Source organism: Sciurus carolinensis, chromosome 5, assembly GCF_902686445.1.
Source record: "Sciurus carolinensis chromosome 5, mSciCar1.2, whole genome shotgun sequence".
NCBI lineage: Eukaryota > Metazoa > Chordata > Mammalia > Rodentia > Sciuridae > Sciurus > Sciurus carolinensis.
The window spans coordinates 91,282,498-91,305,116 of record NC_062217.1 but is presented as its reverse complement, the minus strand read 5'-3'; the positions used below and the strand labels follow the sequence as shown (position 1 = coordinate 91,305,116).

Below are 22,619 nucleotides of genomic sequence, written 5' to 3'. Positions count from 1 at the left end.
TTAGTTCACCATTCCCATTAACATCCTTTTCACATGCATTTGGAACTAGACCAGAGTTACAGTTTTTTGCTTCATTTGTCAAACATAAATTAGGAAACGCAAGGGAAGAAGAAAAGTCCGATGCATTTAACCACATTTTTGTTCATTGTATTTTTTTCCTTCCTTATTCTCAAAGATTTCTCCTTTTATGAATTTCCATTTAGAGAACTTCTTTCAGCCATACTTTAAGATTAGATCTGGTGGTAACAAATTCATAGTTTTCCTTCATCTTGAATTTTTTGATTTTTCCCTTCATCCCTGAAAGATATTTTCACTGGATATGAATATGGATTGACGGTTACCTTTTTTCCAGTACTTAACTGTTGTGCCACTTCTTTCTAGTCTCAATAGTTTCACTTTTGATAAATCCACTCTCATGTGAAAATTTTTCCCTACAAATAAGAAAGTATTTCTCTTGCATTGCTTTCAAAATTCTTTTAAAAGTCATCAGAGGTTTGACCATGATATATCTTCGTTTGGATTTCACTGAGTTTATTCTACTGGGCTTCACTCAGTCTCTTGAACATTGTAGTATTATGGGCTCTGCCACATTTTGGAAGTTTCAACCATTATTATATGGCATACTTTTCCAGTTCCATCTCCTCCCTCCTCTCCAGAGATAATTATTACATTAAAAAAGCACACTGACCAGGCACGGTGGCGCATGCCCATAATCCCAGGAACATGGGAGCTGAGGCAGGAGGATCGAAAGTTCAAAGCCAGCCTCAGCAATTTAGTGAGGTCCTAAGCAACTTAGTGAGAACCTGTCTCAAAGTGAAAAACACAAGGGCTGAAAAAACTCTATCATCTTTCTGACATAACAATTATTCTAGTATCTCAGTGGTAAATCGTCCCTGGGTTCAATCTCCAGTACCAAAAAAAGGGGGAAAAAAATCACACCAGATTATGTTGTATCACTCCATGAATTGCTCCCAGATAGATGTAGTTGATAATTTATTAATAATTTTTATCTATAGTCACAAATGAAAATGGTCTAATTTTTATAGATTTTGGAATTATAGTTGTGGTAGCCTTATAAAACAAATTGTGGGAATTCCCAATTTTTCCTACATTCTGGGAAAGTTTAAATCAGATATGGAATTATACATCTTCATAGAGAGTATTTCTCAAAAGTCCACTTGGACATTTTTTAATGGATACTATCTAAGTATTTTTCTTACCTATTCTCTGTGTGTGTGTGTGTGTGTGTGTGTGTGTGTGTTCGTGTGTGTTTATCTGTTTAGTATTCTGCTCCTTCTTGGGTTAATTTTGATGTTTGCTTAATTTTGGTAGCTTCTATATAACAAAATATCATAAATCAGGTAGCTTATAAACAACAGGAATTTATTTCTCACTGTTCTGGAGTATGAGAACTCCAAGATCAAGGAACCAGTAGATTTGTTACATGGTAACACCTGCTTTCTGGTTCATAGATGGTGCCTTTTCATCATGTCCTCAGACAGCAGATGAGGTGAGGAATCTCACTTGGGCCTTTTTTATAAGGACATTAATCCCATTGACGAGGGCTGCACCCTCATGACTTAACTCACAAAGCCCCCACCTCCAAATACCATCTCCTAGAGCATAAGGATTTCAACATAAAAATTTGGAGAGATCACAAACATTTAGACTATGGCAGTGGTTTACATTTTTTCTAGAAAATTATCTATTTCTGTATCTTTTATATTTAATGTCATTGAATAACACCTTACTTATAATTTTTAATATCTCTGTTATATCTGTGGTCAGTTTTGCTTCCACTCCTTTTCCTTAATCAAGCTCATTAGGAATTTGTGTATTTAATTTGGGCTTTTTAAAGAACCCACTTTTGCATATCTAATTTGTCTTTTATAGTAACTGTCTTTAGTTTTACTTTTCATTGGTACTATTTTAATGCCATTAATGCCAACTTTGATCTATATGTGTTGCCTCATTTTACATGGTTCATTTCTATGTTCTCCAAGGTTTATGACTTATAGATGCAACCCCTTCTAGCTCCTCAAAGGATCTGGCCATGTATGATTTTTTTTTTTTTTAAGAGTTGATTCTGTTTTATTATCTGACTGGAAAACAACCCTCCAGCACAGGAGGGGAGGGCTTAATCCTCCTCATCATCACCAGCCCCAGCCCCAGCCTGGCCCTTCTTGGCATTCTTCCTCATCACGCAGCCTGGGTAGCCACCTCCATATGGAGACCCGCGGGAAAAGTCGCTGTACTCTGGGAGAGCAGGCCAACAATGAAGGACCAGATGTTCGCCACCTGTTTGCTGGCCCTGATGTGGCGCTGACGGATGAGCACACATGCGTAGTGGATGGAATTGGCCAGGGACAGTTTAAAGACCTGGATCTGCAGACACCTCTCCAAGAAATCCTCACTCTTCGGGTCCAGTATGTAATCCAGCTTCATCGTGCCCTCGTCTAGCACCCCAAGGCGGACAAATCGTCGCAGCAGGGCATCACCTTCATACAGACGTCGGGATCCTTTTCGTCCGGTGTCAGCAGTTCCCGGGCAGCCTCACAAATTTTGGCCAGAGTAAATTTGACTTTTTAGACCTCATGTTTCTTACAGAGACCATACTTGCCAGTCAACTTCAGTTCTTGGTCGAGGCAGGATTTCTCAAAGGGTCTCCGCAGGGTCACATAGGGGGTCACATGCAATAAACCCAGCTCTGGGCCACCTGCGTGTTGGCTCCACTTGGTGGTCTACACCTACAAGCAGTCTCCAGAAACTAAAAGAGCTGATTCATTTTTTATTTTGCTTCAAACTGCCCATCATGTTGCCTGCAGAACATGTTTACAGTGATGATGACTGGATGAAATGACTGCCACTGGATCTCACGGTCCCAAAAAATCTGCTCATCAATACCCCCATAGATAAGGTACCGAAAACAAATTAAGAGAGGTGTATCTTTGCTTTTTCATAATTTAATTTCCCAGGTATCGGGTGTAGGGACGACATATCCAGAAAAAGCCTGAAAGTCAAACAGTGGAAGGTCACATTGAGGTATTATCAAAGAAGTGAAAACTGCTAATCACTTCAGTTCCGCTGGGTCCAGCTCAGATCATATTCTAGTCCTTTCTCAGCTATTCATTCAGCCTGTTACAAAGAAGAAAATATCCAGGAAGGAGACTCGACTCTTTTACTCAAACATCCCTGTACTACAAAAGAGAACTTTTCCCACACTTATCTAGTTAAAAGAAATTGGGACCTAAGTCCTCTCCAACTCAGGCACCTGAAATAATGCTAGAGATATCAAGTCACATTTTTGGAGTGTGAAATTACTCAGGGGAGCAAGAAAACAACTCAGTCTTTCTCGGAGCGCCTTGCAAGGTACAAGTTTGAATGATCCACTAATTGCCTCTAAACTCCTAAAAGCTAAGCAGTGATTTTGTTTGTTCTTCCAGTTGTGCCCATTGGATTAGACCCCCTCAACTGATGGCCACATGTGCTGTAAGAATTATCCATGTGAGGCATCAGAGTTTACCGTAGAACATTTTTCTGAATAATGATTGAAAAACCTCTTCCATCTTTCTGACATAACAATCATTTCCATAATCAACACGTAGAGGCCTCTTTGTGAATTGGGGGAATTGAGCAAAGGGAAGAAAGGTACACTCCCTCCTTGGAGACTGGGGACACACAAGTATCTTAGAGACACAAGCAGCACTTAAGACTTACAATGTCATCCACCTTACCTCAAAGCTCCCAGGGAGTTTGAGGTTGGACCCAATTCACCTATCTGTAAATCTGAAATTCACTCCACAGCATTCCCAGGAGACAGTTGACCAATTTTTTACTCTAGTGACGGAGAAGCCACACTAGACAGGCTTCTAGTGTCCTAGTGGGACAGGCCCACTAGGCAGGTGCTCATGCAAGGCCTCTCTGTATTGCTCACACCTATATCCCCAGTACTTGGCTCCCAGTGGTACTCAATATATACCTGTATCTCCAATGCTTGACTTACAGTGGTGCTCAATAAATGTCTGTTGAGCAAATGAATGGTAGAACATTCTTTTGTTGAGCGGATCTCTGGCTCCCTCTAAATTCTACCCTTGGATCTATTTCTGCCCTCTGAGCCACACACAAAGACACCCTGTTATCCAGAGAAGACTTAGGTCTGTGGTCCCCAAAATGGGCTATGTCTACATGGGTATAAACAAAGGCTGTCAAAAGGATATACAGACATAGACAGTTTTGAAAGAATGAATTTCCACATGCATAGGTATACTTCTCTAAATGATCCACCTGGAATTGGACCTTACTAATCAGAGGTCTATCGGTAAGGTCTAATCCCCCACCCACATCAATTCCCCCTGCCACCCCTGTCACAGGGACTGTTTTTTCACTTTACTAAAGAAAGACATATCTCTCATTCATCCCAAATATTTCTCTGACACACTGGCCAGTGTGTAAGTATTTGAAATGTTTGAGTTACATAACTCACATTTCAGTGACTGGAGTAGTACATCACTTTGTATGCCACATGGTCTCCAATTCTTTGCTTTAGACAAATTTAAAGAGAAACGTAATCCATTTGTCAGGTGATAAATCACTGAAAATAATGTATGATGATAGGTTGCTCTTTAATTCTTGATAATAGCTAGGAAGGAGTTCAAAGAACTAAGGGACATCTCTATATCAAAACTCCATTCTCATCTATTTATATAAAAGAACAAAGGTTCTCAAGGCTTAGATTTATAGAAACTAAAATTAAGTAATGTTCATTTTTGTATGCTTGAATTAATCTCTAAAAATGTCCCATACATCTCTCTAAGCAATAAATTTACCATAAAATTTTACTTTTATGTTATTCATACTTGTAATATTTTGATGTCATTTTTGTCAATTGCATTCTAATGATAATTGCAATGATAATTCAACTAACCATAAATATTTTTAACACATATTAGAACCTTATAGTCACATCAATTTTTAAAGGTATCTACATTTATATGCTTATTTTTGCAGCAGGAAAGTGTGATAATAACAGGCTTTCAGCCATAAAAAATATATTAGAATAAGATTTAATGGGGACATGTAAAATGAAAATACAATTCCAGGAGAAAAGTAACAAGTTTAAATCTATTAAATTTAAATCTATTAAAGAGTTAGGCTCAAGTATATTTTCAAATAGATAATGATATCACAAGGCTTTAAAGATTATAAGGCTTTTAAATTTATTAGATTTAAGAGTATTTTAGATTTGAGTGTTGTATTATATTAGTTTTAAGAATATTGTGCTATTTTTAATTTAAATTGCCAATAGTTAAAATGAAAATTATATTCCTTACAATTATAAAATATAAAATTCAAGTGTCATCATTAAAAATGAACATCCAAAATAGTGAGAAAGGCAAAATACAAAAGGTTTAATATTCCATGACTAGCACTGCTTTGGGGTTTTCCCCCTTTCAGTCCTGGGATGAACCTGGAGCCTCATGCCTGCTAGGCAGGCACTCTGCCCCTGAGCTACACCCCAGCCCTCTATTAAACATGCGGGAAGAAAATATGAAAAATTAAATGTTAATGTGTTGATGTGATTAGATTTTGGACAAATTTTATTTGTTGAATTTATAATGAAGTTTATGGAACAAATAAAACAAACAGGAATAAAAAAATGAACATCATCTTCAAAATTCCTGTAGGATATACAAAACAATTTAAGCCTAAAGGCCACAGCTTGAATGTTGTCTCAGGCCTCTGCTGTCCATCTCCCTGGCTACTCTGGGTCATACTCTAACTACCTTTTACCTAGAAGAGAGCATGAACACTTCAGGGTCTTTCCTTGGCTGGACAGTCATGAACTTGAACATGAACTTGAACTCCTACAACTCTGGTTATGTGGTTCCTTTTTCATAGTCTTGGTTGGATGTCATCCCACCTGTGATTTGTTACTGACAGTACTCTAAGCTGGGTCAACTTTAAATCAAGTCATTCATTCATTGAGATGAACCTACTGGAGAATATTGACATGGTTTTGCTTCATCTTGTTCAACAAAGAGTTCCACTTTTTTTTTTTTTTTTTTGTGGTGCTGGGGATTGAACCTAGGGCCTTGTACTTGCAAGGCAAGTATTCTACCAACTGAGCTATATCCCCAACCCTTAGAGTTCCACATTTGGATGACATAGAAAAGAAGTAACAAAACAATAGCCCTTGGGTCATATCAGGCTTACAGATGTGCTGGGTTTGAAATCCAATGCATTTAATACAAATGCTCCTCTACTTACAATGGATTTACATCCTGATCTTTGAGAATATCTTAAATCAAAGTGCATTAGATACACCTAAACTGTTGAATATCAGAGCTTAGCCTCACCTATCTTAAATGTACTCAGAACACCTTACATTAACCTATAATTGAGAAAATCACCTAACACAATGCTCATTTTATAATAATGTGTGAATATCTCTTGTGATTTATTAAATACTGTGCTGAAAGTGGAAAACAGAATAGTTATATGGATACATTTTCACACTGTCAAAAAGTAAAAAAATCCTAAGTGGAGCCATCATAAATTGAGGACTATGCATATGTTTTCTTTCAAATGTAAAAGCTAGAGAGGAAAAAGAAAGTTAGGGGTGGGCTTATGAAAATCAAAGGAGATTAGCAGAGGAAAGGACCAGGGGGTAGAAAGAGGCCAGAGAGGGAGAAAGAAGAGTGATGTTGACCAAATTGTATAGTGATATTGTGTGTATATATTAATATGCAGCAAAAAAAATCCCATTATGTACAACTATAATGTGCCAACAAAAAATGTGGAAAGAGAAAAAAATAATTTGGGGACTATGTGCATCTTCAAGAAGCATGCTAGGTCAGAGATTCCTATTGTTGGAATTAATTGTCATGAATTCAACCTGAATGGTAGTAATGTTTGTATGCCATTATGAGTGACTTGGAGATATCACTCCTTTGTGCAGGGTGCCCCACCCTGCTTGTTTTACTGAGCATGTTTTCAATGCCTGGCACCTACAGGCAGCTGTACCCAAGACCCAGACATGGAATTTTTTTCTACAGACTATAATAGCTATATTGATATTATCACTTTATCATAGGTATCTTAAAACAGGGAATACTAAGATGACAATAGGATAACAATATAGGTAAGCAAATTTAAAACAAAAATACTCACATTCCATTTCTCCAAAGAATTCTTCCTAGTTCATCATCAACTCTGGTTTCTTTCTGCCTCCTGTGCCTTCCCTAGAGCCCTGACTACCTTGTCTGCTTGGGTCCCCAGGATGTGTGAATGAGGACAAAAATCTGTGGAAGACTACAGTATTTATTACACAAATAGGTCACCTTAAGACGGACCTGGAACTATAGAAGACACAAGAGTACTTTAGGGATCTTGCAGGTAGATCACAACCTGGGGAGTGCCACTCCATGGAGAGCATAGGATGAATGAGGTTGGACAGGATCCACACACATGGGACCCAAAAAGCTCAGCAATGGAACATGGGCACCAGGCAGAGAGTATCAGAAGCCAATGACCCAGAGGTCCCCTAGAGCTTTACTGGTCATCTCTGGATGGGATTTATTTCTAGGATCTATTACAAGTGTCCGAAGTAATGAAACCAATACACCTCTGGTCAAATTCCAAGTCATTCCTGCTCCCCAGCCCACTGGATTAACAGTTCAACAACAATGGATTATCTTATACTCCCATGTTCATAGCTGTATTATTTACAATAGCTAAAACATGGAAGCAACCCAAATGTCCACCCATATAAATGGATGAACAAAATACACTATATCCACACAATGAAATATTCAAACCTAAAAAGGAAGGAAATCCTGAGGCCATTATGGTAAGTTAAATAAGCTAGTCACCCAGAAACAAATATTGTATGATTCCACTTATGTGAAGTACTTGGAGGAGTCAAATTCATACAGACAATAAATAAAAAGGATTGCCAGAACCTGGACAGCGGGGCAATGGGAGCTGTTTAATGGGTACCAAGTTTCAGTTTTAAAGAATGAAAAGTTCTGGAGCTGGATGGTAGTAATGTCTGTATGCCATTATGAATGTATTTACTATCATCAAACTGTACGCTTATAAATGGTTATGATGGTAAATTTTATGTTATATGTATTTCACCACAGTAAAAAAAAATGGGAATAAAACCAAAAAAAATATTAAATTGAAGGTAATAAAGTCAACTTTATCTAGTAGCAAAGAAAACTAAGTCTAATAATAAGGGGAAAGTTACAATTGAGAAGGGGTGTATTTGTGTGTGACTCAGAGGACAAAAATTAACCCAGAGGGTGGAATTTAGAGGGAACCAGAGATAAGTTCAGCAAAAAGAATGTTCTATCATTCACTTGCCAAACAGGTATTTGTTGAGTACCACTGTGCACCAGGCCCAGGAGATACAGGTATATATATTGAGCATTACTGTGTGACAAGCACTGGGGACAGAGTCCCTTATTAGAGGGCCTCCCAGGGTGCCTGCCCCACAGTGGACTTCTCTGTCACCTAAGGAAGAAATTGAACAGTTGCCTCTCAAGAATGCTGTGGAATGAACTGAGATCTACAGGCAGGTGAATTGGGTCACACCTCAGACTCCTTGTGAGGCATGGTGGGCAGCAGAGTAAGCCTTAAGAGCTGCTTGGGCCTCTAAGATACTCGTGTCTGCAATCCCAAAAGAGGAAACATATCTTTTCTCCTCCTTAATCAACCCTCCAAATTCACGAAGGGGCCTACAGAGCTTATTCCTGAAATGCTTGCTACTACACAAAGATAGGAACATGATCTGCTGATGTCATGTGTCCCTGGTCATGTACTAAGGACCAGGACAAACCCACATTAAGGGACATTCTATCAAATTACTGGCCAGTGTCCTGCAAAAGTGTTAAGGACACTAAAGAAAAAGGAAAACCTAAGGTGCTATTATATTTGGAGGAAGCTAAAGAAGACAGGACTAAATGCAATGTGGAATCCCAGATAGGATCCTGAAGCAGGAAGAAGACATCTGTGGAAAGACTGCTAAAATACAAATAAAGGCTGCTGTTGATTAATATTTGTACCATTGTTCATCTTTTAGTTTTGATCATCATGCAATGGTTCTTTAAAATGTTAATATTGGTGAAAGTTGGTTATAGAACTCTTTGGACTATTTTGGCAATTTTTCTTTAATTCTAAATTATTTCTAAATAAAAAAAATTTTTTAATCCCTACCCCTGGGCCCAGCTTCAGGGAACCTAGTCACCAGGTTAAGCTTGTGAAGTGAAGTCCATACTGCCCTTGTGCAGGTTGCTAAACAACCTCCATGTAACCCTCATCAGTCCCAAGACCTGTAAGTGATGCCCCTTTGGATCTCTTCCCTCCTGTACCTTTCCTGTAAAAGCAGAAGCAAGATTTAGGAATTCTGGAAAGAATGACGCTTAAAACAGCCAGAGACATTCCCTTCTCTGTCTCCCCTTCAATGGCAGCTGCAGACATCTCCCTCACCCTCCTCTACTTGGGATGGAGAGTTTGGTCCATCTTTGACCCAAGCTCTTGAGGATACTGAGGAACTAGAAATCCAGGGAGATTTAAGAAGGAATAGGAGGAGAGAGGAGTCCACATTGCTAGTTATCTTTCTTAAAGCAAACCTGACCGAGACCCCTCTTGGCTCCAGCAGCTCTAACATTTCTCCTCTGTTGGCATAAGCCCGGTCTGATCTTCATATCACTGTACATCATGGCCCTAGTCAAGGTGAATCTGGGCCAGCAATTTCCCTTAAAGCCAAGAGTCATTTTGTTACTGTTTCACCCATAACCCTCCAACCATATGCTTCTCCGTCACCCCCACCCCCTCTGGGGACTATGCTTCTCCTCCACCTGCTGCCTTTCTTTCCCCTAGTGAACACGGAGATTCTGGCCCAGAGGGAGTATCACCTATTGTCTTTGTTCCTTCTTTCCCTCTCTCACTCAGCTACAATTTGGAGCATCCAAAGGAAAATCCTGCCTAATCACTTCCAGGCTTCCCTCCTGGGGGGCAAAGGCAATTGACTTAGAATCCTATTATGCTTGGAAATCCATGGAGCGCAAACATTATCAACAGAGATGTTACACATCCTGTCGCAATGGCTAAACATAACTCAATTTTACATATAAAATTTTAATTCAAAACTGATGAATAAGGAACCATTTTACTCACTCTCAATGACTTAAGAGCTTGTTTTCTTTCTGCATCCGTCCCCCCAGCCCTCAGCTAAGTGCTTTCTTCCCAGAACTCATTAAATCATTCTTCCACATTCTTTTCTTTCCCCCATCACCCCCACCTCAGACTTTAAGATTTGTTTCCTTTTTACCACCCACTAAAATAACCTTTCTGTGGCTGTGTTAAGCGTCGTTCTTTGCAGAATTCTTAAGTCTTGCTTCCACTTTCACTTCTCCCCTCTGCTTTCCCCTGTTCTTCCACCCCTGGGGTATCCACTTATTGACTTTGGATCTGCTTGCTCTTTAAATCTTTTGTAGATTAAAAAGAGAATTGCACGTTTCCCTCTGCATGTTTTGCCAGAAGACCCCGTTTGGCGGCAGCTCAGACGCTGCTGCCTGACTTTTTGCAATTCTGTTTATGCATCTGTTTGCTTGTTTCCTGCACTGCTTAGCAAGGGCCCCTGCCAACATGCTTTAGGACAGACTGCATGACTCTCTTGTGGACCTACCCCTAGACCAATCAGCGGTCACCAGAAAGCAACTCAGTGTCATCCCTCTCCCCTTCCCCCATGCCCTGACTGTTCCTTGCTGTCACAATTCCACAGGCCCTGTTCAAGACCCAACTCTGGCTTACTGACCCTATTTAATTCCAACCATTCTCCCAAACTGGCCAATCAGGACTTCTGTATAAATTTGGCCTTCTCAAGCTTCCATGGCAACCTGAACACATGGATTTTAGCCTTGAAAATGATCTTAAGAACCCTCTGCCAAATTCCCTATGTCTCTCCAGCAAGTGTACAGTTTCATCTATGGAGGTGCTATGCATAGAGGTACCTACATTACCAACTCCCTCCAGAGCAATATGATAATCCAAATGTTCTAGCATATGTGGATGGAGGCAGATTAAGCACTGAGTTTGAGTCAGAAGAAAGATCTGGTTCTGGTCCCATATCTCTATGCCTGTACATCGTGAGTCCTCAACTCACAAAGATTCAACTGACAACAATGATTCAATGTATAAACTTTTGAGTTTATGATGATATGAAAGCATTTATTCATAAAAATGTTTTAAAAAAATTTTTTTGGTACCAGGAATTGAACCCAACAACCTTAACCACTAAGCCACATCCCCAACTCTTTTTTTTTTTTTTGTATTTTATTTAGAGACAGGGTCTCGCCATGTTGCTTAGGGCCTCACTAAGTTGCTTTGTACTCATGATCCTCCTGCTCAGCCTACTGAGTCACTGGAATTACAGGCATGTGCCACTGCACCCACTATGATACAAAATTTTGAATTTTGATCTTTTCTGAGCTGGCATATGCTTTATAACAGTCTCTTAAGATACTGCATAGCAGTGGTAAACCACAGCTCCCAGTCAGCCACGTAACCAGGAGAGTGAACCACTGATGATCTACAGTGTGCTATGCTGCTAAGCTGGGATGTTCAATAGGTCTGGTTTGTTAAATGCATTTTCTAATATTTTTCTAAATGCATTTACAATATTTTCAACTAACAATGGGTTTATCATAACATAAACCTGTCATAAGTAGAGGAACATCTGTACTTACCAAGCAGGTAAAATCCCTGCTCTAAACATTACTTTCTTAAGTTTTTTCAAATAGGATGACAGTACCTCCCATGCTTAATCCAGAAGGCTGTAGTGAGAATCAAATGAGATAATGTGTGATGGGAAAATGGCACTATAAAGACTCCATGATAGGCAGAGAGGGAAAGGAGAAGAACTGGGGAGTGATACTGATGAAATTATAGTTAGAGTGTGTGCATGTACAACTGTGCAACAACAAAACCCACCATTATGCATAATTACAATGCACCAATAAAAATATGGAAAAAAGACTCCATAATAATAATAAGATGCAATGTGATTATTATATTGTTATTCAAATAAGTAATTGTACCTTCCCTTGTGGGCCTCCATTTCTTGGTTTGATAAGTGACATAACCCTCTCCTCTCATATAAGGGATTCCTGAAGCAACCTAGGACACTTTAGCCAGGAGAAATGGGAAAGACCCTACAATTCCTGTTGAACATCTCAGAATATTTCACACAACAGGATCAAAATGATCTAAATTCATGTTTTCCATTGACAGGAGAGTTTATTTCAGTTAGGCTTCCAGGAGATTGATCTCAGCTTAGGCTAAGGACACCTCTGTCATAGTGGGAATGGGCTGCCCTGGATAGCAGTTCCCCATCACCCTGATTCTGCCATCCCAGACAGCCTACTGCAAACACAGCCAGTACTCACCACAACTGTATGCTCTGCAAAGTACTTCACAAATATTATTTCACTTAACCCCCATCACAGCCCTGTGTAGTAGGTTTTTAATGTCTTCTTCCAGCTAAGGATCAGAGAAGCTAATTAACTTCCCCAACGTCATACCACAGAGCCAGAATTGAGATCCACATCGGCCTAACTAGACAATCCAGGCCTTCCCACCATGCTGCATTCCTCACAGATGTGTGTGGTGTGGTCATCTACATTGGAGATGGTGGAACAGGTCATTTTAAGAGCTGCTCCCCAGTCTTAAGCTTCAGGGGTCCTCCTCCCACCCCTTTACATTCTGTGATTTTTTTTTCTTTTTTTTTTTTTGGACTGTAGCTTATAAGACTTACACTTTACACCTCTGAGAGTCACAGCCATACTCAGGTGCTCAGAGATAAATGCCCTCTTGAGTCTCTGCTGTTAGGTCCATGAATTAAATCTATACATGGCCTCCCCTCTGTCCTTCCACACTCTTGTAAATCCTTGAAAGTACAAATCATACCATTCCAGAGGGGCATTTTCTGTCCCTGTTCTTTGCTTAGTCCTTTCCCAGTAAATGGAATCTTAAAGCCTGCCTCCCCTGCTCTCATCAGTCCGTTTGTCACTAGTATAGAGGGGGCCATAATAGTAGTAATGAGCAAGAGGGTGAGAAGCCTGCCATGCACCAACCAGGGGCAAGATACTCTATTTAAAGCATCCCAGACCCTACATTACTGCCCATGAAGAAAGTGACATTTGGAAACCTGCACACAGATGTTTACAGCGGTTTTATTCATAATCCAAAATTTGGAAACAACCGGGATGCCCTCAGCAAGTGAGTGGATAAACAAACTGCAGTATATCCACACAGTGGAATATTATTCAACACTCAGAAGAAAGGGGCTACCAAGCTATCAACAGACATGGAGGAAACATAGATGCCTATTATTAAATGAGAGAGCCCAGTCTGAAAATGCTATGTAGTATGTGAGTCCAACTATACAACATTCAGGAAAATGCAAAACCATGGACAACAGATTAGTAGTTGTTGGAGGGGTTAAAGGGGATGGAGGGATGAATATGCAGTGAAAACACTCTCTGATACTGTAATGGTGGACATGCGTCATCATTTATTTGCCTTAAACCTGGAGAATGTCCAACAACAAGACTGAACCCTAATGTAAAGTATGGTCTCAGGGTGAGATGGTGTGTTGCCACGGTAGGTTCGTGATTGTAACAGATGTAGCTCTCCAGTGGGAGTGTTGATGGTGTGTGGGGCTGTGCACTCAGGAATTCTGCACTGTCCACTCAATTTTGCTCTGAACACCAAGAAACCAACTTGAAAGAAGAAAAGAAAAGAAAGAAGAAAGGAAGGAGAAATAAAAGAGAGAGAGAGAGAAGAAGAAAGAAAGAAAGAAAGAAAGAAAGAAAGAAAGAAAAGAAAGAAAGAAAGAAAGGAAGGAAGGAAGGAAGGAAGGAAGGAAGGAAGGAAGGAAGGAAGGAAGAAGGAAGGAAAGAAAGAACTGGAAAAAAAGGAAAGGAAAGGAAAGGAGAAGAGAGGGGAAAATGTAAAAATCAAGGACATTTGGGACACCTAGACTGCACAAAGGAAATGCTGATAAGTATGACTCATCAGGTGCTTCTGTGTGTGGATAAGTTTAGTGGAGAAGACTTAGGGTCCAGGCTGGAACTGACAGGCAAGCTCCTGACTAGGGCAGAAGTATCCCAGTGCAAGTGGGGCAGCTGTCCTCTGCTATCAGGCTGAATGAGGTCAATCTGAAAAAAATGTCTACACAATAGTCACAGGTTTTATTCACTGGACAAGTGATTTCTTCGTAATCAGGATAATTTTATCCATCATCTCCTAAGGGTAGGACATGAATCTTGTACAACTAGAGGAAATTCTGTTCAGAAACTGGATGCTTGTTGGGGAAATTATTTTGTTAATTATTCTGGGTGAATATAATACTGATTTCAAACAACTATAGCTGAAGTCATCAACAAGTACAATGGACATTGTAACCCACAAGAATCAGGGCTCTATTTTATCTCTAGGTAAAAACTATTTTTAAGGTACTTCATCAATCACTGGCAAGGTCAGCCATACTAAACATTCCAGAACACACAGGGGAAATCTCTGTGGGCGTGCCCAGACCCGGGCCTCAGCCACTCATTGTTTTGCAGCTTCCTGCACAGAGCGTCAGTGAGTCTGCAGGGCCTGCCAGGAGGAGAACTGCACAGGCTGATGCACAGGTGCAGGGGTGCCGCGGTCCACACAGCACCCCTGTGAACAGCGGTTCACAGTCACCATTGTCCTGCAAGGGCTCACCCCTGCAGGCCCACTGTCTTCATACAGTAAACTGCACCCTGGCAGCTCATAAGGTCATGGTGAGCATTACGCGGAATACCAAACACTGATGCTTTGCAGTCAGCTCCTCACTGCGTCAGTGCTCAGCAGTTGTTGTACATAAGCATCATTCCTTCCTACTCAGGCCAAGCCTGTTGTCATTTCTCAGGCACATTAAGCAGTACATTCAACACTGAGCATACCAATTCATGCATATATACTTTCTATAGCTCATGAATAAATGAGTGTGTGCATGAATAATGAATCACAAATGAGTGAACTCCTTATCTTTGCAGATGAAGATAGTAAGGATCAAAAAAAAACCTGTGTTATGCAGCCTCCCTTTCAATGGAGGATGATCAAGGAGATGCAGTAGAAGTTCTGAGTGGAACTTCTAGGACAGCACATTAATAGAGAGGCTGACAGCGCCAAGAGCATTTCTTCTTCTTCTGTCCTTTTTTTTTTTTTTTTCTAAGTGTGAGAATACCAATGTGATGGCTGGAGCCCTAGCAGCTATTACAGGCTCTGAGCTGACCTTGAAGATAAAGTCACATACTAAGGGTAGCAAAATATAAAGACAAAAAGTGTCTCCATCCCCAATATCTCTGGGGCCCCTAGGTTGTCCCTGAGCATACAGCCTACATCTTACATGATGAGGGAGGGAGCTTATCTGATTTCAATCACTATTATGTTTGCTCCCTGTTACCAGAAGCCAAATACTTTTCTAACTGCAAAGAAACCCTCCCTCCAAAATGCCTGCCGTTTAGCTGGACCCTGTTCCTCTCCCCTTCTCTGAACACCAGACTGGCATGCGGCTCAGGCCTGTGCCTTTCTGAAACCCCACAGCTTAGAATATCACCCACAATGATGTGCAGAATAATCAATGGCTCAGACCTCTCCCCGAGCTCTAGATTCATATCCAGTCTCTAAGTCAGCATGTCTGAAAGAGAACCTTAATTCCCCTCACCCTTTATAAACCTGTTTCTCTCCCCACTTACCCACCTCAGAACATGACTCCACTATTTGGCCAAAGGACTGAGAATCTTTATGATTCTTCTTTCCTTCCAGTCATCAGAAAGTTCCTTCACCCCTCAAGTATGGTCCCCATCAGCCCACCTCCTCCCAAGCCCCAGGTGTCATTATCACTACTCCCATCTAAACTCGCTGCAACCATGCCAGCCCTTACAGCCTGCCCTGCACATGGCCTCAGAGGGTCACTTTTCTGCTTGGACCCCTCAACTATGTGTGAATAAGAGTAAAATTCACATACCTCGCCCTGGTGCTCTCTCATCTGCCTTCACCTACCTCCTGCCCTCAACTCCTTTCTCCCACCCACATCTACACCTTCCAGCCACAGCTACAGCCCCTTCTTTTGCAGGCCTGCTAGCCCCACGCACTCACTCACCCTGCCTGATGTCTTTCCCCAAGACCAACTCAAGCAGAGCAACTGCAACTCACATGCAGCTCAGAGACCACCTCCTGAGCATCTCCTGCCCACGGGCCCAGTAGCCGCCACCCTCCCCTTTCCTCCTAGTCAACCACTTTGGGTTATTTTCTTTGTGACTTTATCCTCTCTGAAATTATCTCATTAATTTCTTTGTTTTCTAGTATATTATTTATAACATGTACCCCCATAAAAGCAGGAAATCTTTTGTCTTCATTTCCAGCTTTTAAGCTATGCCTGGCTCCTAGATTTCTCAGTCTGTAATCATCCATCAGGAATGGAAGAGCCGTGGTGTTGATGTCAAGTCATAGTCTTTGTTCTGTGTCTTTGGCCTTCCTTCTGATGTCCAGCTCCTGCATTCAGTATAGACATTTATGAGTTGACTTCTGCATTCCTGCAATCTTGTGTTCAATTCTTCTCTCAGTTATAACCTATAAGGTTTAGCATTCTTCCAGAGCCCTTGTATATAAAATCGGTTTTGCTATCTTGTATAAAGTTAAACTGTGGGTAATAAACACAGTTTCTCTGAAACGGATTTTGTCCTATCATCCTCTTCAATTTACTGTTATGAAAGGGCCTAACATCTTGCTCATTTGTCATTTGTTCCTTGCTAAGTGACATGTACTCTCACACTGGATGCTTTTATACCTTTTGGGGTATTTGTTTTGTTTTGTTTTTGATATCAGGGATTGAACCCAGGGGTACTTAACCACTGAGCCACATCCCAGCACCCTTTTTATTATTATTTTTGTTTTGAGACAGGGTCTTACTAAGTTACTGAGGCCAGCTTTGAACTTTTGGTCCCCCTGCCTCAGCCTCCCAAGTCACTGGGATTACAGGCATGCACCACCATGCCTGGCTCTTTTATATATATTAATTAAATTATTGATTTTTAATCATGGACAAAGGATGTATTTTTGTTGGTTTATTTGATTTTTACCAAACTTGCTTGAAATACATTACTTAAGTCAAACTCTGGATCAAGAATATTTATTCTCCACTTAGAAAAGTTTTTTTGGGTTTTTTTGTTGTTGTTGTTGTTGTTTTGCAGTGCTGGGGATTTGAACCCAGGGCCTTGTGCTTGTTAGAAAAGTTTTTAAACACTATTATGTCTTTGACGATTGCTTCTTTCCACTTGTCTTGATTTCCCCTTGCAACACCTATGTTACTGAAAGGTTGCTTCTCCTCTTACTAGTTTTCATGACTGATTTTTATTAGTGCTTTAATCCCCTGGTCCTTTTTCCTCTGGATTCTAGGAGAGCAGTTCAGGTCTGCCCTCACCGTCATGCATGTTTCGGCTGGTCCAGTTGTCCCCATCACTGCCGTCGTGGAGATCTGGGCTCCGCTATGGCGTGTGTGCACAGGTGACATCTTTTCCTTGTCTCAGTTATGTCTTTTTCACCTGAGCTTTCACCCTAGCCTGTTGTCTTTTCATCACCCTGAGCAATTCTAATAATCACAAATATCCTTATAGCTCACTGAGAACATGAAATGTAGATTTAAAATCATTATTTCTTCTGAAAAATAAAATTTTCAAAAAATTATATTCTTAACTATATTTAGGGTGCTAAGTTCAGAATGCAATCATCGATTTAACTTTTCTGAATATTCATCTCCAAAAACTCTGTGACAGAAGACAGATAGCGCAATGACTCCCTCTTTGCCTGATCCCTGGCTGAATGTCCCTTGGCGAGCTAAAGCCAGAAGGCACAGCTGGCTCTTCCCAGTCCAATATCACCACAGGGGTCTCAGGCTCTCATTGCTTTGGTGTGGTTCTCTGGGCTGAGGCTGGTCAGGTTCTTTGACACACTCAGAGACAACATACTCCCTTGCGAGGGTGGGGAGAGGCTTGTGCAGAAGGCAAAGCAGGGCTCATCTCCAGCCTGCAACACTGCACCTTTGGGGACCATACTTTCTGGCATTCAGTGTGACATATCTGTCCCCTTTTCATTCCCCATATTGCAAGGTGGGAGGCCATGTCCAGACTCCAGACAGATCAGCAGCAGTCCCTGCACAAAAGAAGAGACGGGGGCTCTTCAGGCCTCTGCTGGATTCAATGATTTCTTTAGACCTTGACTGGAGTCAAGGCCTCTTCTTACCTCTGACCAACTGAGCCTCTAACAATGAAAAAGTCCTCAATTGTGCTCCTGAGTCTGTTTTATTGTTGCCAAAGATAATGGAACTCCCTCCCAAGGATAACAATTGTTGACATTGTTCCTGTGCATGTTTAGTGTTGCTTTTTTGTCATTTTTGGAACTTTCATGTGTATTTTAAGGACAAGTTGAAAGAGAGATTATTCAGAGTTAAAATAACCATAGGCCCCATATCTTCATAACACAGAGCCCACAGGCTCATGTCTAGTAGGCTCTCAGGAAGAAAAATACAAACAAATTAAGAGTTTGAGATCTTTGGAGGTGGAACTGATCTGGAGCCAGGTTGGGAGGAATCTAGGTGGAGATAGAAGGAACAGGTCACAAAAGAGGAACAGCAGTCAAAAACCATCTAAAAGTACACACACCACCTGGACAGAGGCAAGAAACGAATACAAGTTACAAACCAGGTTGACAAGGAAGAAAACAGCTGACACTCAGCAATGTCAGCTCTGGGAGTCAAGAGTCCAGGGACCCATGTGGAGCCAAAGTGGAGCCATGGCTTCCTAGATCAGGAGAATCTAGGTTCAGACATGGTTTGAATGTGTCCCCCAGAAGTTCATGTGCTAGAATGGAAGCTCAGTCCTCAGTATGAGTGTTGAGAGGTGGTAGGATCCTTAAGGGATGGGGCCCAATGGGAAACAATTTGGACACTGAATATACTGCCTTCTGAAGGAATTGATGTAGTTTTCATAGACTGTTAATTGATGTAGTTTTAATAGATTGTTATAAAAGTGAGCCCAGTTCCTCCCTCTGACTTCCTGTCTCACCACGTGACCTCTATATACTCACTATTGCCACTATGATGTCTTCTACCACAAAGTCTCATGATAACCAAGCCAATACTAGAACCAAGCCTTTGAACCTCAGAACTGTATGCTAAATAAGCCTCTTTTCTTTATAAAATACCCAGCCTCAAGCATTTCATTATATCACCAGAAAACTCACTAATACAGAAGCCTGTGTTCTCCTTCAGGTCACCCTGAAGATAAAGCCTAATAAAGCTGAGTCAGAGGACACCAGCTACTACTGGTAAGCTACCTGATATGACACACAGATTCTGTAGGCAAGCCTGAACAGCATCTCAGAGCTACATCTCCAGTCTCCATATGAATTCCTTGGCACATTCCTTGGCACATTCTGGGTTGAACAGTATGCCTTATTTCTATGAGGCCTACAGTTGCCTCAGGGGCTACTGGTCCTAGTTCTACACATGAGATTTCCCCAAGACACTTCTTTTTTCCATCTCAAGACTTTCAGGCTGATATCATGGGAACCCTGAGACTGCTCAATGTCTTTGCGAAGCATGGCTTCTAGATCCCAAGCCCCTCAATGAGCCTCCGGATGTGTTCACTGAGCAAACACAAACTCAGTGAGAGCCCAGAGCAGTGTCCGAAGGCTGGCTGAGGCCAGGCAAGAAGCAGATGACTATGGGACACCACCATTCTCTTGGCAGCAGAGACAAGGGAAGCTGAATCAGAGAAGGACTGACATAAGGGTTCTCTATTTCCCTTGCCCTAGTTTTTTGGGGAAATAAGAAAGGGGAAAGGAGGAAGACTGGAAGAGTGATCATGCTGTCAAAGTACTCAGGAAGGGTACCCCACCCTTTCCCACACACATATGGACCCCTTCTCTGCCTCCTCCTTCCTTGGAGAATGAGTCCTTGGCAGAAAAATTGCTATTTCTGGTGGGTGCTAGCAAACATGTCCCAGGCCAAAGGCAGCCTGCTCCCAAGGTCAAGGTCAAAGACAAGGTCAGCCCTAGACCTTGGTCACAAGTGACCATGACTGTGTCTATCAGAGCTTGGAGGTCTCCCACACCTGCCCCATCTCACCTCCTGCAGCAGTCATGACGAAGGAAGTTCATACGTTCCCCCAAGAAAGAATGATTCTTTCCTGGGACATTGCCAACTATACCTAATTACTGTGCAGCATATTCCACATAAACATTAAGGGGAGATTAAATTTTGTGCCCAAGGCAGCAGAAACAGACTTCTGGAGATTCTGAAAACCCCAGCCCCCTTGCATTTCTCTTGCAAAGAAGAGGTTGCAACCTCTTCAGAAGGTGAAGATATGGGTGGGTGGAGGGGAAGGGGGGACTAACTTGTAAACACACACCTCCTGTGTCCAACACCCCCACTCTTTCTAACCACCCACACCATGCTGGTAACAGACAACCATATTAGAAAAACATTAAGACCTACTGTGATGCAAAATGCTGAAAAAACTCCAAGGCAGAAGTTCACATCTATATTAAAAGTAATGGGAACCTGGGTATAGTGGTTCTGATAGACATAGTCATGGTCACTTGTGGCCAAGGTCTAGGGCCGAAGTCTTGGGAGCAGGCTGCCTTTGGCCTGGGACATGTTTGCTAGCACCCATTGCCCTCAATGTCGAAGCTCATTGCCCTCAGTTCCTCCTGGACCTAGCTATGTTCATTTTCTCATCCATCTGCTGAGGGATCCTTCTGTCTCAGGAACTGAGGCTGGAACCCACATGGAATAACTATCACTTCCAAGCTTCTATTCATCATCATAGACCACCCCCATCTTTACCAAAATTCTGCCAAAATCCCACCTAGCCTTCAAGGACAGCTTAAATTCTGTCTGAAACTCCTGAAACTCCTTCAAGCTCTGGTTCCCATCCTGGTCTTCCCCTGCAGATGTGTACCCACACATGCACCTCGCTGAGACCATGAACCCAGCGAGGAGGGCAACAACGGTCTCCTCCTCTCCCACAACCTCAGTTCCTCCCACAGTTCCTGGCACTTGGATGCTCAACAGTTGTGAGGGTGACTGGAAGAATGAACAGGTTGTAAGCTCTTTGACCATGTGGTCTGGTCCCAACAAATTCGTTATGGCTTGAGGAACACACTTGAACATTTTTATGATATGAAGGGAAAAGAGAAGAAAAAAAGAGAAGAGAAAGATGAAGAGGGAATGGAAATAGAGACTTGGAAGAAACACATGGTATTGAAGTTGTTACTTCACTGTTGGTATCTAGAATCCTTGAAATCTTCATGAACTCTTTTCTATGAAGAGAAGCACATCAGACAAAAACAGTTTGAAACAAACATACTTGGCTGTGAGTTTTATGTACGTAGTTGAGCAGAATAATGCGTTACTCAGAATTCCTCTTTGCTTATTCAGATAAAAAAAAAAAAAAACTGACTAGGATAATGAAGGGTAAAATCAGAGTTTCTTGAGGGACCTGAGATGGGGGCAGGCATCCTATACCTCCCATTCAAGGACACAGAAGCCACCAGGTGCTTGTTGTCTGTGGATTTGCTGAAAACAATGGCAAGGGGGACTCCCCACCCATACCCACTATGTATGGAAATGCTGCCTTAGGGGCAGGGTAGCAGCTCCAGGCCTGGGGTTCACGCACATGGTGGAGTCCTTAACTGTAGCAGCCCGAAGAGGTGGGATTTGAACCAATCACACCCACTTTCTCAAGAGGCAGTGATGGTCTCTGCTTTCACCTGTTTACACACACACACACACACACACACACACACACACACACACACACTCACACACACGCATATAGAAGTTTAGCACCATGACTGCAACCAAGCAGGTGCTCCATGTGTTCATTTGATCAAATTGAGTGGAGCTGAGTTGAAATGGCAAGTGGCAGTTTGGAGCAGAGTGCCATCCTCATGACCCGCGGGGGCCTGAATCTTCATGAATCTGAATCAGGACTCTCGATGTGCTCTCCCTCTTGGGCTTGATCTCTTATAGACAGGGTTCTATAGCTGTATTTCTGAACCTTATGAACCCATATGGAGGATGATTAAAAAGGAGAGAGAAGGATGACATGCTAAATAATGTAGAAAATGGAGTCTTGTTTACTTTTAAAATGGAAAAAGAGTTTGCCAGTGAAACACAGCTCTCCGTTTCCCTCTAGAATTCTGTTATTAAAAATAATCTGTGATGAACTCCCGGCACCTCTCTCACAAGGCCTTCCAAAAGTTTCAAAAATAACGAAGCATGCTCCAGAAGAGCAAGATGCATTCCAGCAGGACAGCTGGACCAAATTGCCTTCTGCTGGGCTTGGGCTGGGGATAGAGCGGGAAGAAAGGCAGCTGGCAATTTTGTACATTAAGCACATGGAGGACAAAACTAGTAAATGTAAGTAAAGAAGCATGGTCCTTCCAACTCTTCAGATACACTCAGAAACACTGTGTAGACAGACAGACAAATTCAGCACAGGGCTCCACTCATGTGC

At 41.7% G+C, this 22,619-nt stretch overlaps 1 protein-coding gene across 1 annotated transcript; it reads right to left on the bottom strand.

Annotated features, from left to right (window-relative positions):
- Nucleotides 1–2,137: 2,137 nt before the first annotated feature.
- Nucleotides 2,138–21,220, bottom strand: LOC124985650 (40S ribosomal protein S9-like). The gene is given in 4 exon segments (XM_047554336.1): nucleotides 2,138–2,256; nucleotides 2,259–2,498; nucleotides 2,621–2,741; nucleotides 20,945–21,220. Coding segments are annotated over 4 exon segments (756 nt in total).
- Between the last annotated feature and the right edge of the window lie 1,399 nt (nucleotides 21,221–22,619).